The sequence below is a fragment of the Vombatus ursinus genome, unplaced genomic scaffold, assembly GCF_900497805.2.
Source record: "Vombatus ursinus unplaced genomic scaffold, bare-nosed wombat genome assembly UNPS02001287.1, whole genome shotgun sequence".
Classification (NCBI taxonomy): domain Eukaryota; kingdom Metazoa; phylum Chordata; class Mammalia; order Diprotodontia; family Vombatidae; genus Vombatus; species Vombatus ursinus.
The window spans coordinates 924,635-938,356 of record NW_020941065.1 but is presented as its reverse complement, the minus strand read 5'-3'; the positions used below and the strand labels follow the sequence as shown (position 1 = coordinate 938,356).

General features: G+C 42.9%; 1 protein-coding gene and 1 pseudogene across 1 annotated transcript in view; both read right to left on the bottom strand.

Annotated features, from left to right (window-relative positions):
* RPH3A (rabphilin 3A) overlaps window positions 1–13,722 on the bottom strand; it is a 120,161-nt gene that overhangs the window by 36,372 nt on the left and 70,067 nt on the right. The window contains exons 8-12 of the mRNA XM_027864819.1: window positions 13,123–13,206; window positions 11,223–11,285; window positions 10,905–10,907; window positions 9,928–10,155; window positions 1,850–1,929 (exon numbers count right to left, since the gene is read on the bottom strand). Of these exons, the coding sequence (XP_027720620.1) occupies window positions 1,850–1,929; window positions 9,928–10,155; window positions 10,905–10,907; window positions 11,223–11,285; window positions 13,123–13,206 (458 nt within the window). The remainder of the gene's footprint in view (window positions 1–1,849; window positions 1,930–9,927; window positions 10,156–10,904; window positions 10,908–11,222; window positions 11,286–13,122; window positions 13,207–13,722) is intronic.
* On the bottom strand, window positions 7,203–9,588 carry LOC114043111 (annotated as a pseudogene).

The window sequence follows — 13,722 nt, the reverse complement described above, 5'->3', positions numbered from 1 at the left end:
ATAATATAGTTGATATAGTTAGTTGGTTGAGTTCATGGGGATTTTGTCCATAAAGGGCCTTTTGATTCTACTCTTGGATCTTAGTTATTTCATAAGCTCTATTCGTAGATAAATCATTTTCTGTTACATTAGACTGTGAGCTCCTCAAGGGCCGGAACAGTCTACTGCCTTTCTTTGTAACCCCAGTAACACAGTGCCTGGTACATAGTAGGTGCTTAATAAATGCTTGTTAACTGAGGTGAGGTCTGTTGCTACAAAAATATTTCTGCAGATTTCTACATTGCATATCGTCTACTCCAACTACAACTAACAGTACTCTTCGCCACTTTTGACCAGCAAGTGTTCATCTTTCTGTAGTTGCCTTGGGATGATAAGCACTTTTTTTTCCATGAACATTTTAAGGGTTTGAATCCAGATGCCTTCTAAATCCATTGTTGTCCATTTTACCACGTGATAGGTATATGTTAAGACTGGTATTTTGATACAGTGCAGGTCGTATCCCATCCAAACCTTCTCATTCTGTGCACCTCTTGTCAATGTCTTCCCATGTCCCACCTTCCACTAAGGGGCCAGCCAATATGCTGGGGATCTTTCTTTTAATCCTCTGACATCATGTAGATATCAGTGGAGCACATGCAATGCCCATTGATCATTTTTAGCTCTTGCTTTTCAGCTAGCCCACCTCCCTTTCTAGTTATACACTTCTTTGATGATATCTTTTTAGACCTCTAATGCAGCTAGGTGGTGCAACAGCAGATAGAGTGCTGGGGTCATCTCTCTGAGTTCAAATCCAGCCTCAGACACTTACTAGCTGTGTGATCCTGAGCAAGTCACTTAACCCTGTTTGCCTCAGTTCCTTCAACTGTAAAATAAGCTGGAGAAGGAAATGGCAAACTACTCCAATATCTTTGCCAAGAAAACCCCAAATGGGGTCACAAAGAGTTGGACACTACTGAAAAAAAAATGACTAAATAACCAAAAGTATATTTCAATTTACTCATGCCCATCATGTCTCCCCATTGTAGTCTGCTTTAATTCTTAGGAAACTGAGCATCTCAAACATTGATTAAATTCAGCTCAGCAGGCCTTTATTAGGTGTCTTCAAGGGCTTTTAAGCCATCTGGCTATTAAAAAGTTCAGAGGAAGCTTTTTGTCATCCTGGGTAGATTCCACTATGAAGAATCAATGTAAGCATGTGGTCAAGAATCACAGGAGGAGAAGGCATGGACTGATGATGATGATGATGATGATGATGATGATGATGATGATGAGGGCAGGAATAATTACAAGGAAGAAAGAAGAGAGAGAAAAAGAGGGAGAAGATAGAGGAAGAAAAGCTAGCATTTCTATGGCATTTTGAGGTTTGCCAAGTGCTTTACATACTTATCTCTAGATAGCAATTTGTCTCCTTGGGGGGAATATCCAACTGGATAAAATCATAGATCCATTCAAATATCAAAACATGATCAATTAATTGATCCACAAACATTGATTTAGCACCAGCACCGTGCCAGGCACTGTGCTAGGTACTGAGGCTATAACAAAAAAAAAACTAGATAGTTTCTCCTCTCCAGGTATTCTTTTTGAGTATAGGTTAGATTAGACCAGGTGACTGCTGAGCTCCCTTCTAGCTCTCAAGTCATCTGATTGCATGATTTCATGAACTTACATTCTATCAGAGGAAATAATATATCTATATTGAAATGGATACAAAATATGTAAAAAGGAAATACAAAATAAATACAAGGTATATGATGAAAAAGAAGAAAAACATTAGCCACTATAACCCTAGACCCCTGTCTACCCAGTACCACCTAGGAGTTCAGTGAGGTGGGGGGGAGGGGCTTACCTTTGCCTTGATAATGGTGCATTGCAGGGAGCTGTTGTTCTGATCATAAAGAAGGCTGAACTCCAAAGCTCCCAGGGTAGCTGATGGGGAGGAAGAGATAAGAATCAGAAGAGAAATAACCAACCCCGGGCAGAAAAAAATGAGCCAGACCCATCCAAGTGCCAATTCCATTTTTGCCGTTCCAGATCACAGACACGATCATGTTAACATGTTGGCAAACGGCCTCCGTGGTCCTGTGGGGCTTAAGGAAGAGGATCCAAGCTATGTATATGAATGACATTTGTTTGGGTGAAATTGGACAGAAACATATGTCAAAGAGTGTTGGATTTGAAGTGTAATCTCAGCTCTGTTCCTTAGTTGGGCTTCAGTTTACTTGTGAACTAGATGGCTGCTAAGGTCCCTTCTGCCTCTAAATCCTATGGCAGCTCTACCTTCATGCCCTGTATCAATTAATCAATAAACATTTATAAAGGACCTACTATGTGCCAAGCTCTGTGCTAAGTGCTATACCTATTTACCCTACAGAAACATAGTCGTAGCTTCTCCTGTGGGTCCCAAATTCTGCACTTGCTTTAAGAGCACTATAGAAATAACTGACATTTATATAACACTTTAAGGTTTACAGAGCAGTTTGCACATATCATGTCATTTGATCCTCACAGTAACCCTAGAGAGTAAGTGCCACAGCATGATTATTTCCATTTTGTTGTTGCTGTTCAGTAGTTTTCAGACCCGATCAACACTTCATGACCCCATCTGGGGTTTTCTGGGCAAAGAAGTGGTTTGCCATTTCCTTCCCCAGTTAACTGTACAGACGAGGAACTGAGGCAAACAGGGTTAAGTGACTTGCCCAAGTAGTAAATGTCTGAGGCCATATCTGAACTCAGGAACGTGAATCTGCCTGACTCTAGGCCCAGCACTCAGTTGCTCTTATGCCCATTCTGCAGATGAGGAGCCTGAGGCTCAGAGATAGAAGGGCCTTACCTAGGGTCACACAGCTAGTAAGAGTTAGAGGTAGGAATTAAACCCAGGTCTTCCTGCTGCCAAATCCAGTCCTCTGATTCTGGCTGTGAAATCTTGGGGAGCTCCCTACCCCTCTCCAAAGTCTGTTTCTCCATCAATAAAATGGAAGAGATAATCTCTATCCTACATAATTTCCCAGAATTCTGAGGTTCAAACAGATATGAAAGTGCTCTGTAAAGTTGTAACAATTCCTAAGGCCCAACTCAAGACTCACCTTCTTCCACAAAACCCCACTTAACACTACTGTATTCAATTTTTTGACTTTCTTTGATTTCCTCTTGCACTGATACATAGATATCTCATTTCATCCTCACAATAACCCTGGGAAGTGGGTGTTGTTATCATCGCATTTTACCAATTTTACTAACTGAAGCAATCAACTAATCAATAAAGTTATTAATCACCTACTTTGTGCCAGGCACTGTGCTAAGTCTTGGGAACACGCACAAAAAAAAGCCAGAGACAGTCCTTGCCCTTAAGGAGTTTACAATCTAATGAGGAGATAATGGTTAAGTGATTTGCCTACTGTCACATAGTAATAGGCTACATTTGAATTCAGCTGCAACAAGACTGAAAAATAAGACTACTTATTATTTGGGATGGTCTGTTGTTTAACCAATGTTTGGTATCTTTTAATGGATAGTGACCAGGGACCCTAGTCTTTTGTTCTGAACCAATCATGTCCTTAGACCAGCAATATTTACAAGGGCAGGGAGATATAACTTTAATTCAGGACTCCTCTTTCAGAAGAGAGAGGCCAATGGCCAGCCTCATAGGCCCTTCTGTTCTCCTCTTTTCCTCTCTTGAACCTCCACATCTCTACCATTCATTCATTCATTCATTCATTCATTTGTTAAACATGTATTAAGCACTTACTGTATGACTAGCACTGTGCTAGGTGCTGGGGAGACAGAGACAAAAATGCCACCCTGAGGCTGAGCTATCCTGATCAGTGGGCAACAACCTAACTCACTCCATCTAGCCAATTCCAGACTGCTTTACAGCTTAGTTGGATAGCCGCAAATTCATCCCTGCAGTACATGTACTGTTCCTCCCACCCCCAACCTGGAAGCAACAATCAAACCAATATGACCTTTGCTACTGGAAAGAGCCTAGCAATCAGCTCCCTACTACTCTACATGCAATGTTTGGGACAGCCTCCACCAAAGAACCCTTATCTGGACACCACTCTCCAAAATGTACTGTCTACCCACACCCCCTATCTCCAGCCATAAGAATGTAAACTCCTTAAAGGCAGGGACTGTCTCAGTTTTATATTTGTATTTACCTTAGCACAGTGCCTAGCACACAGTAGGTGTTTAATTGCATTTTCATTTATCCATTAGTTTATTTGTTCCTTCCTTCCTTTTTCCTTCCCTCCCCCTCTTTTCCTTACTTTTTCCTTGCCCTTTTCCTTCTTTTCCTTTTCTTTTCTTTTTCCTTCTCTTTCTCCCTCCCTCCCTCCTTCCTTCGCCTTCTCCTTCCCTCCTTCCCTCCCCTCCCCTTCCCTTCCCTACCCTGCCCTGCCTTTCTCCTTCCTCTCTTCCTTCCTTCCTTCCTCCAGAACTCGGTTTTCTGATTCTTACTATCCTAGTTTCCCTCCAAACTTCCTCCTCATACCCTTCAGAGGCTTCTTCCCAATTGGGCCCCAAGTTGTGTGGCCCTAATACAGAAATTAACTTCCTTTAAAGGCTGTGAGAAGTTTTCCCAGAGAAGCCTCCTCCCTGGGAAGCTGAATAATTCATCGTCTCCAAAGCTAGACGTTTTTTGCCAGTCTATTATTTACAGTTGAGAAGCCACCGAGTCACTGCCTGGGCACCGTGCCCTGCTCCATTACTTATTTAGCAGCCATTAGAAGCACTTAGCTCTGAGAATGTGGAAGGAGTCTTGTTGGACACTGGATGGAAACTCTCATCCTTTCCAAGGGATGGTGCCCCCTTTTCTGCCCTGGAGAACACGGGAGGCCTTTATCAAGCCCCACCCACCCACCCCAGACATAGCTGCCCACCAAGGCTCACAAACTCAGAGCCACACCAACTCATACATGTACACTCCCATGCACATAACATTGGGGTCCCTGTGCTCTCTCTGCCTCTGGGGAAAATATACATACATGATGCACCTCTCTCTATTATCTATGTTGTTTGGTCACTTCAGTTTTGTCTGACTTTTCATGATCCCATTTGGAATTTTCTTGGCAAAGATACTGGAGTAGTTTGCCATTTCATTCTCCAGCTCATTTTACAGATGAGGAAACTGAGGCAAAGAGGGTTAAGTGACTTGCCCAGGATCACACAGCTATAAATTGTCTGAGGCCGGAATTGAACTCAGGAAGATGAGTTGTCTTGACTCCAGGCCCAGCACCCTATGCGCTATGGAGCCACCTACCTGCCCTATATTATTTACATCTATGTTCTTTTTCTCTCTCTCCCTCTCTTTCTACCTCTCTCTTGTCTTTTGCTGTCTCTTTATTTCTGTCTTTATCTCTGTCTCTCTTCTTGTGAGAATAAGATAACATTTGTAAACCATTTTTGCAAACCATAATTACAAACCATAAAGTGCTATAGAAATGCTATTATTATTTTTAATATACCTCCATTAATCTTAACCAAGTTCCTCTTTTTTCCCTTTAAAGAATATAAATTTTTTTTAGCCTTGTGCTAAAAGTTTTCCCTCAGAATTCCTTTCTATATTGAATAACACACTCTCTCTCTCTCTCTCTCTCTCTCTCTCTCTCTCTCTCTGCCATAAATAAAAAGCTATGCTTTGATTGAGCTTGAAATTCCTATGCTGTGGGTTAATTATTTGTCACGGTATTATACTCTCAGAAGTACAGACCCAAACCTAGACATTTTCACACATACTCATTCATATTCCCTTATACTTTTGAATAAACAACACTGTACTATGTGGGGTAGATCATTTCTTGTTTCTGGGTCTCAGCTTCCTTATCTGTCAAATGGTGAAGGTTGAACTCTAGACCATACAATCAAAGAGGGCTGGATGGGACCTCACAGATCATCCAATCCAACCCACCTCCCTCTCCATTTCACAAAGAAACTGACCCAGAGGGAAGTGACTTGTCCAAGGTCACACATCTCTATGTTCCTATACTAACAGCCAACATGCTCTCTCACAAATAACCATGAACTTCTAGAATACATGCTATGCATACACCCTACCCCACCCCAAGACATGCTTCCTCAAATAGAACTCCTACAAGAAATAGCTATACTCACACTACTGTCCTTACACACTTACACACATAATCTCAGCACACCCATGCCCATGCTCAGATACTCCTATACACACAAATACCCACACACACATCCCACAAACTTTCCTCCCGAAATGCATGCTTGAAACTCCATGGCACACATTGAGAGGTAGAATGCTGTCAGTAGATAGAATATTGGGCCTGAAGTTAGGAAAGAAAGACCTACGTTTGAGTTTTGCTTCTGACACCAGCTATGTAACCCTGGGCCAGTCAATTAACTTCTCAATTTCCAGCAATTCAGAGACTATAAATTACACAGAAGGTGCTAACCTATAACGGTAAAGGGAGTCTCCTCACTTGGGAGTGCCCTGCACCATGAAAACAGACATCCATTTCCTAACCCCAAAGAGCACTTTACAGTTTGCAAAGCACTTAGTCTCCATTACCTTTTTTGTGTATGTCGCTTTACAACCTTAAAAGTGCTGTAAGGTGTGGTTTCAGTTGTTGCTGCTGCTGCTGCTACTGTGATTATTATACTACATTGGCTCTGCCCATAGGTTACTAAATTTCTCCAGGAGATTTTCCACAGCCCAGAAGCATCCAGGGTTCCTCCTGACTCTTCTCTGATAGGTAGATTAAGGAGGCATCTTTAGAAGGTCAGATTCACTGCCACAGGGGGTGTTCTAGAGAGGACAGAGGGGGAGTGGAGGGAAAGTTTCCTCTCCCCCTCTTTCCCCACTAGAACTAAAAGAGGAGACAGACTGATGGGCCTTTTTCCATTGGAGCATTACTCTGGGGGATCAGATGGAGTAGAGGAGAGGATAGGACAGCACCTCTTCCAAGAAGACTTTCTTTCTTTTTTTTTCAGATCCAAGAGGAAATAACTTTATTTTAATCAATAGCCATAACTTAAGATGCTCTTTTTGTTATACAACACAATCATTCATTTTGATGAGAGACCACACAAGCATTTGCCTCATCCCAACATTTTATATCATGTCGTGTTATCTCCACAGTGGGAATACTCTTCTTGAAGGCTATTCTGAAACAAAAGGCTATTAGTGACAAATAGACAAAGAAACAAAATACTGGTGGTCTCAGTTTTCTTTATAATTTCACTACTAATCACGGATTATGTTAAATTAAGATTGGTCTTCAGAGTTGATTTTTCCATCTTTCTTTTGAAGGTCTCAATTAGGCTAATCCATTTGCAAACCTGCACTGCTTCAGCACCTCACTAAAGCCCTTGCACAGCTTGAGGTCACCCTGGTTCTGGGCACACTCTAAGAACTGCTTCATCTCGTAGTGGCAGGGGCCGAACTGCTGCTGCTGCTGCTGCTGGTATCCTGGCTGGGCTCCCTGAGGCTCCTGGTAAGTGACGTCAGGCCTTGCAGGCTCAGCATTGCTCCCACCACTGAAGCCACCAGTGATGGCATGACCAATAGTGTGGCCGAAAGCTGAGCCCACTGCGACTCCTGCTGCGGAGGTGGCCATCTGGGCCATCAAACCCGGCTGCCTGGGTGCAGCAGTAGGAGGGGCACCTGCAGATGGTGGGACTGCTGCTGGAGGGTGAGCTGCTCTCATTGGGGGTGCCTGACTGGCTGGGGGCTTTCATGATGACTTCTCTCCACCATGGTCCTTTCCTCTTTGACAATCCACATTGGTACAGTGTCATGCTGGATTATATAGCTTCAGAGTTCTTGTCACATAATTGATGCTTTCTATATGCTTACTCATTCATTCATTTATTCATTCATTCATAGGACCATAGCTCTGGAGCTCAAAGAAACCTTAAAGACCATCATTTCATGCCCTTTCATTTTATAGATGAGGACGGTAAGGCACAAAAGTTAAGTGACCTTTAGGGCTGGCTATCTACCTACCATACCCCTCTTCCTCTCCAAGGTTTTTAGACTCTAATCCCAACACTCTTACCATGACACTATGCTTGATAACCGACTAGCCACATCTCCAAGGTTCAAGGTCATTGAGAAAAGTTTCCAGGAGCTCCAGCTTTTCTATCCCTCTTGATACCAAAAATAGCCATGGGGCAGGGGATCTCTCCGGGCCCTGAGAAAAACACCTGAGGGCTTTCTTGACCAGTCTCAGTCTGAAAGACCAACAACATCCTCCTCCTTCCAAGCACCCTCCTTCTTACAAGAAAATGAGACCCACCCCCAATGATGCATATGAAACTCTTCAACTTGTGGTGACTCTTAGGACCACAATAAAGCTGAAAGGGACATTGGAAGTCACTTTGTTTTGTTTTGTTTTTCTTTTCCTGGGTATTTTAATTTTATCCCCCCCCCCCATTTTATTTATTTATTTTTAGTTTTCAACACTCACTTCCACAAGATTTTGAGTTCCAAATTTTCTCCCCAGTCCTCCCCTCCTCCCACCCCATGACAGCCTGCATTCTGATTCCCCCTTCACCCAGTCTGTTCTCCCTTCTATTCCCCTGCCCTCATCCCCTTCCCCTTCTTTTATCCTATAAGGTAAGATACATTTCTATATCTCTTTGCCTGTGTATCTTATTTCCCAGTTGCCACGCAGAAACAATTTCTAACTTATGTTTTTAAAACTTTTGAGTTCTAAATTCTCTCCCCTCCTCTCTCCACCCACCCTCATTGAGAAGGCAGGCAATTCAACATGGGCCATACATGTGTAGTCATGCAAAATGCTTCCATAATAGTCATGTTGTGAAAGACTACTCTATTTCCCTCTATTCTATCCTGGTCCCCATTTATTCTATTCTCTCCTTTGTCCCTGTCCCTCCTCAAAAGTGTTTGCTTCTGATTACCCCCTCCCCCAATCTGCTCTCCCTTCTATCACCCCTCCCTCTCTTATCCCCTTCTCCCCTACTTTCCTGCAGGGTAAGATAGATTTCCATACCAAATTGGGTGTGTATGTTATCCCTCCTTAAGCCAAATCTAATGAAAATACAATTCACTCATTCCTAGAAGTCACTTTGCTCAACCTCTTAATTTCACATATTAGGATAGAGAGGTGTGGAGAGAAATGAAGTAACTTATAGGATCATAGCTCCAGAGGTGGCAGGGCCATTGGTGGTCTTTGAGTCTAATCCCTTCAATTTACAGATCAGGAAACTGAGGCACAAAGAGGGTAAGTGATCACAGAGCTAGTAGGTATCTAAGGGTGAGATTTGAATTCATTTCTTCCTGACTCCAAGTTGAGTGACCTGTCCACTATGCTATACTCCATAGCCAGTCAACAGTCATGCTGCTCTGAAGGAATTTGAATCCAGGTCCTCTGATCCCAGATCTAGTGCAGTTATCACTCTGCTATTCTGCCTTCTAAAGCCAGAATTTCTGAATGACCATATCTCAGAGTTGGAATGGACTTTAGAAGCCAGTTAATCCAGCCCTTACTGGAATGAGAATTCCCCTCTGCAATTCACTCCTCACATATGGTCATCTAACCTTGCCTTGAAGATGTCCAGTAAAGGTGAACCTGCCCCATCCCAGACAGCCTGTTTCATTTTTGCACAGCTATAATCCATAGGAGGCAGTGTAGTGTAGAAAGAGAGCTCTGACACCCCCCTCCCTTGGTGGGCAAGTCTCTGGGCAAGGCACTTAACCTCTTAATGCCCTCATCAGCTAGGACCATAAGTTGCAGAACAAGTGGTGATTTGCACTAGTGGAGGGAGTTTCCCTGCTGGGAGTTCCCTGCACCAATGAAATCCAAAAACAAAATTACAAAGTTTTCCTTCTCACCAAGCTTAAATCTCCCTCTCTATGACTCCCACTCACTGCTTCCAATTCTGCTTTCTGAGGCCAACCAGAGTGGTTCTTCCCAGGCAAGCTCGAACATCACCTACTTGCTTCATCAGAATCATAGCTGTTTGCTTCGTCTTCATCTTCTTCTGGAGGTGGCTGCTGCTGACGGGCTGGGGCAGCAGCAGGCTGGGGTGCAGCGGCTGCCTGGGAGTAGGTTCCTGATCGTCGTGCAGCCCGGTCATCCTTGGCTCCAGCTAGGGGGTAACCCCCTGTATCCCTGGCTCGGTCATCCCGGGGAATGGCTGCTGCTGAGGGGTAGGCAGGCTCCCCTTGGGCCAGATCCCCCTGAGCTGCAGGGATGAAGAGAAAGGATGGTAAATGGCTTTAGAAACATGGAGGTTTATTCATTTATGCAACAAACATTTATTAAACAGAATCCCATGTTCAGCACTGGAAACAGACAAAGCTTACATGAGACAAAATTCCAATCTTCTTGGAGCCTTCCTTTAAATCCTAACTAAAATCTATCTTCTAGAAGCCCTGCCCAGACCCTCTTAAATTCCAGTGCCTTCTCTCTCTTAATTATTTCCTATTAATCCTGTATATAGCTTGTTCCTACATATTTGTTTGCTTGTTGTCTTCCTTATTAGACAGGAAACTCCTTGAGGGCAAGGACTATCTTTTCCCTCTTTTCATATCCCCAGTGCTTTGCACAGTGCCTGGAACATAGTAAGCACTTAATAATTGTTTATTGATTGATTATAGTCTAATAGGAAGATGAATGAATGATTTTTTAAAAAAAGAATTTAAATGTTTACTATATTCCAAACACCATGCTATGCAAATACAAATACAAATATAAAATGTGAAATAGTACCTGTCTCCAAGGAGATTCGATTTTAACAGAGCGAGACAACATATACAGGGGTTAGTAGCCAGGAAAGGGAATTTTGGTCCGGGATTAAAACACAGATACAAGTAACTAGAATGTTCAACCTTACATAATAAATACATTCAAAATGTCAAATGACTTGCCCAAGGTCACAAACGTGGTGTCAGAAGTGGGATCTGAACTCACCTTCTCTGATTCCCAAGTCAGTGCTATTTTCACTGTACCATGGACAAGAATGGTACAACTCATTTTGTATTCATTCATCTATGTAAATGGTACTTTCCTTGAGGGCAGCAAAGGTTTCATTTTATGTACCTAGCATAATGTCTGGCACACAGGAGGTACTGAATAAATGCTTGTTGATTAATTAGCGTGTGGTCATCCAGCCCTAACTTGAAGACTCTGGAAAGGGAGGGGGATCTACCGCCTCCCAGCAGGCACCCTATGTCCAGAGAAAGTGAGCAAATTGTAAGGAGAGGGAAGATGGAGACCATGGAGAGTTACCTGGTCTTTGATCTGGAAATCTGCCAGCTGCACTCGGTCCTGGTCTGCTGGCCCCTGCAGGCCCTATCAGTCAGTGAAAGAGAGTTGGAGCAGCAAATGATAAAGATGATGATGATAGCAACAACAACAACCAGATATATTTATATGGTCTATATTTTATGTTTGGCAAAAAGACTTATATAGATTAGAAACTCCCCAGTTTTAGCTCTTTAATGCTTATTACTGCTATGGCAGGTATTTGTTTCACTTGACTCTGAGTGTGTGTGTGTGTGTGTGTGTGTGTGTGTGTGTGTGTGTGTTACAAGGGGTTTTGTTTTTTCTTCTATTTTTTTCCAATGGGTGAGGGTTGGGATGGAGAAAAATAGATTTTTGGTAAGTAAAAAAATTAAATGAAATTTAAGAAATAAATTTCCACTGATGTGAACTACTGGGATATTTCTGGTTGACTCCATCACCTTCCTCACCCTCTACCCCTTGACCCCCAGGCAGCTTATAGGATCATAGATTAAGAGCTAGTAGGGATATTAGGGGCCATCTAGTTCAATCTTCTCATTTTATAGATGAGGAAACTGGGGCCCAGAAAAGAGAAGTGACTTGTCTGAGGTCCTACAGATAGCAAGTATACAAATCAGGATTCAAATTTGGGTCCTCTAATTCTAATCTAGTTCCCTTCTGCTGCCCCATGGGGTACTCAGCCCACAGGGCTGTCCCCCAGCTTGAGATCTATTATCATTCTTTGCTCTGCCTTTATCACACATCTACTATCTTGTTCAATTCTCAGTTTATATTTACATTGTGTATATAGGTTTCAAAGGAAACTGGGCTGGAAAGGACCTTGGATGATCACCTAGTCTTTGGAGGTCTTCAAACCAAGACTATTGGAGAAGGGATTCCTGTTCAAGTACAGATTAGGCTAAATGGTCCCTGAGGTTCCTTCTAACCCTTAGCATCTGTGATAGCCTAACCCCTTCCTGTTATAGATGAAGAAACAGAAGACTAGAGAGATTTGTCAAAAATCACTCAAACATCTTAGAAGGGTGTCGTGATGGGGAGCCTGGATTCAAGGAGGCCTGGATTCACATTCTGCTTCTCACATTTGCTAGCTCTGTAAGCATGGGCAAAGCACTTTCTCTTTCCAAGCCTTGATCCCCTCATCTTTTGGGGGGGGGCAATGGGGGTTAAGTGATTTGCCCAGGGTCACACAGGATCCCCTCATCTTTAAAATGGGGATAATGACAACTATAGGACTCACTTCATGAGCCCTTCTATGAGACCCAAAAGAAATCATATTTATAGAGTGTGCAATCCTCCCAGTGTCAAATGCCAATTTCTCCTAAGTGTGGCTGTAGCTAGAGTGGAAGCAGCTGAGGGCAAGGACCATGTCTCATACTCCTCTGGAACCTCTTCAGTGACAAGTACAAGGCTGGGCTATATATTACCCCTTTTACAAAGGGCTGCCACTTCCTATGTGTAGCACCAAGAGAGTTCTGGGAACCATCTCATACCAGAGAGCTGATAGTTAAATTTTCAGTGTCAGCATTTATACCTTGGACATCAGCAAATACCACAAATCAGGGCATGGGTTTATTATTTTGTTGATTGTCTAGACTTGTGTTATTAATGCAGATTAAATTTTAAAATGTGTTGTTTTACTTTTTAAAAAAGAGATACTGGTTAAACATTTATCAGCACATCCCCATCTAGCACCCACCCTTGGTATATAAGACCCCTCCCCCCTTAACCCCTGCCCAATGGTTTCAAAGCTCTTTGGTGCCTTCCCCTCACTTGCACCCCAGCTGTCTGTAACTTGTCTCACAAAAACATTTTGGTGGAGGAGGAGGAGAATAGCTTCTGAAACAAACATCTGGGTCCCTCTGATAGAGGACGGAGGGAACCTTACCTGGGGGACCAGGCTGAGCTGCGGCACTTTGGCTAGATGCTTGGGAGGGTCTGGAGGCCTGAACTGAGTTGGCCCGTCTCAAGCCTGGGAGGGACAAAGGAAAAACCATCATTAATATTTCAAGCACAGGTCAACAAGGCCACCAGCCCCCAAGCAGCTGGACCATCCTAGATTGGGGCTTTCCATCTTTCCTGCCCATGTTCTATCTCACTTGAAATGCCTGTTTCTCTTACCATTTTTCCTGCTTCCTTTGTCTGAAAGGGTCAATTACTGGGAAACCTAAGACTTCAAAACTCAAAGAGATTTTAGAGAAAAGAGTTAAACTTCTTTATTATACGGGGAGGGGAAAAACTGAAGCCCCTTCCTATCTTGTATATTTACCTTCCTCAGTGGACACATTGCAGCTTGCCAACAGCCTTCTTAAACGTGGATACAATTTTCCAGGAGTGGTCTGACCAGCATAAAATTCAATGAGACAATCACAACCCTTATTCCTGGTATTGATCTTTCTCCTTTCTAATCCTGTGATTCACTGGCACACTTGCCAAAATAATCTTTCTTTCTTTCTTTCTTTCTTTCTTTCTTTCTTTCTTTCTTTCT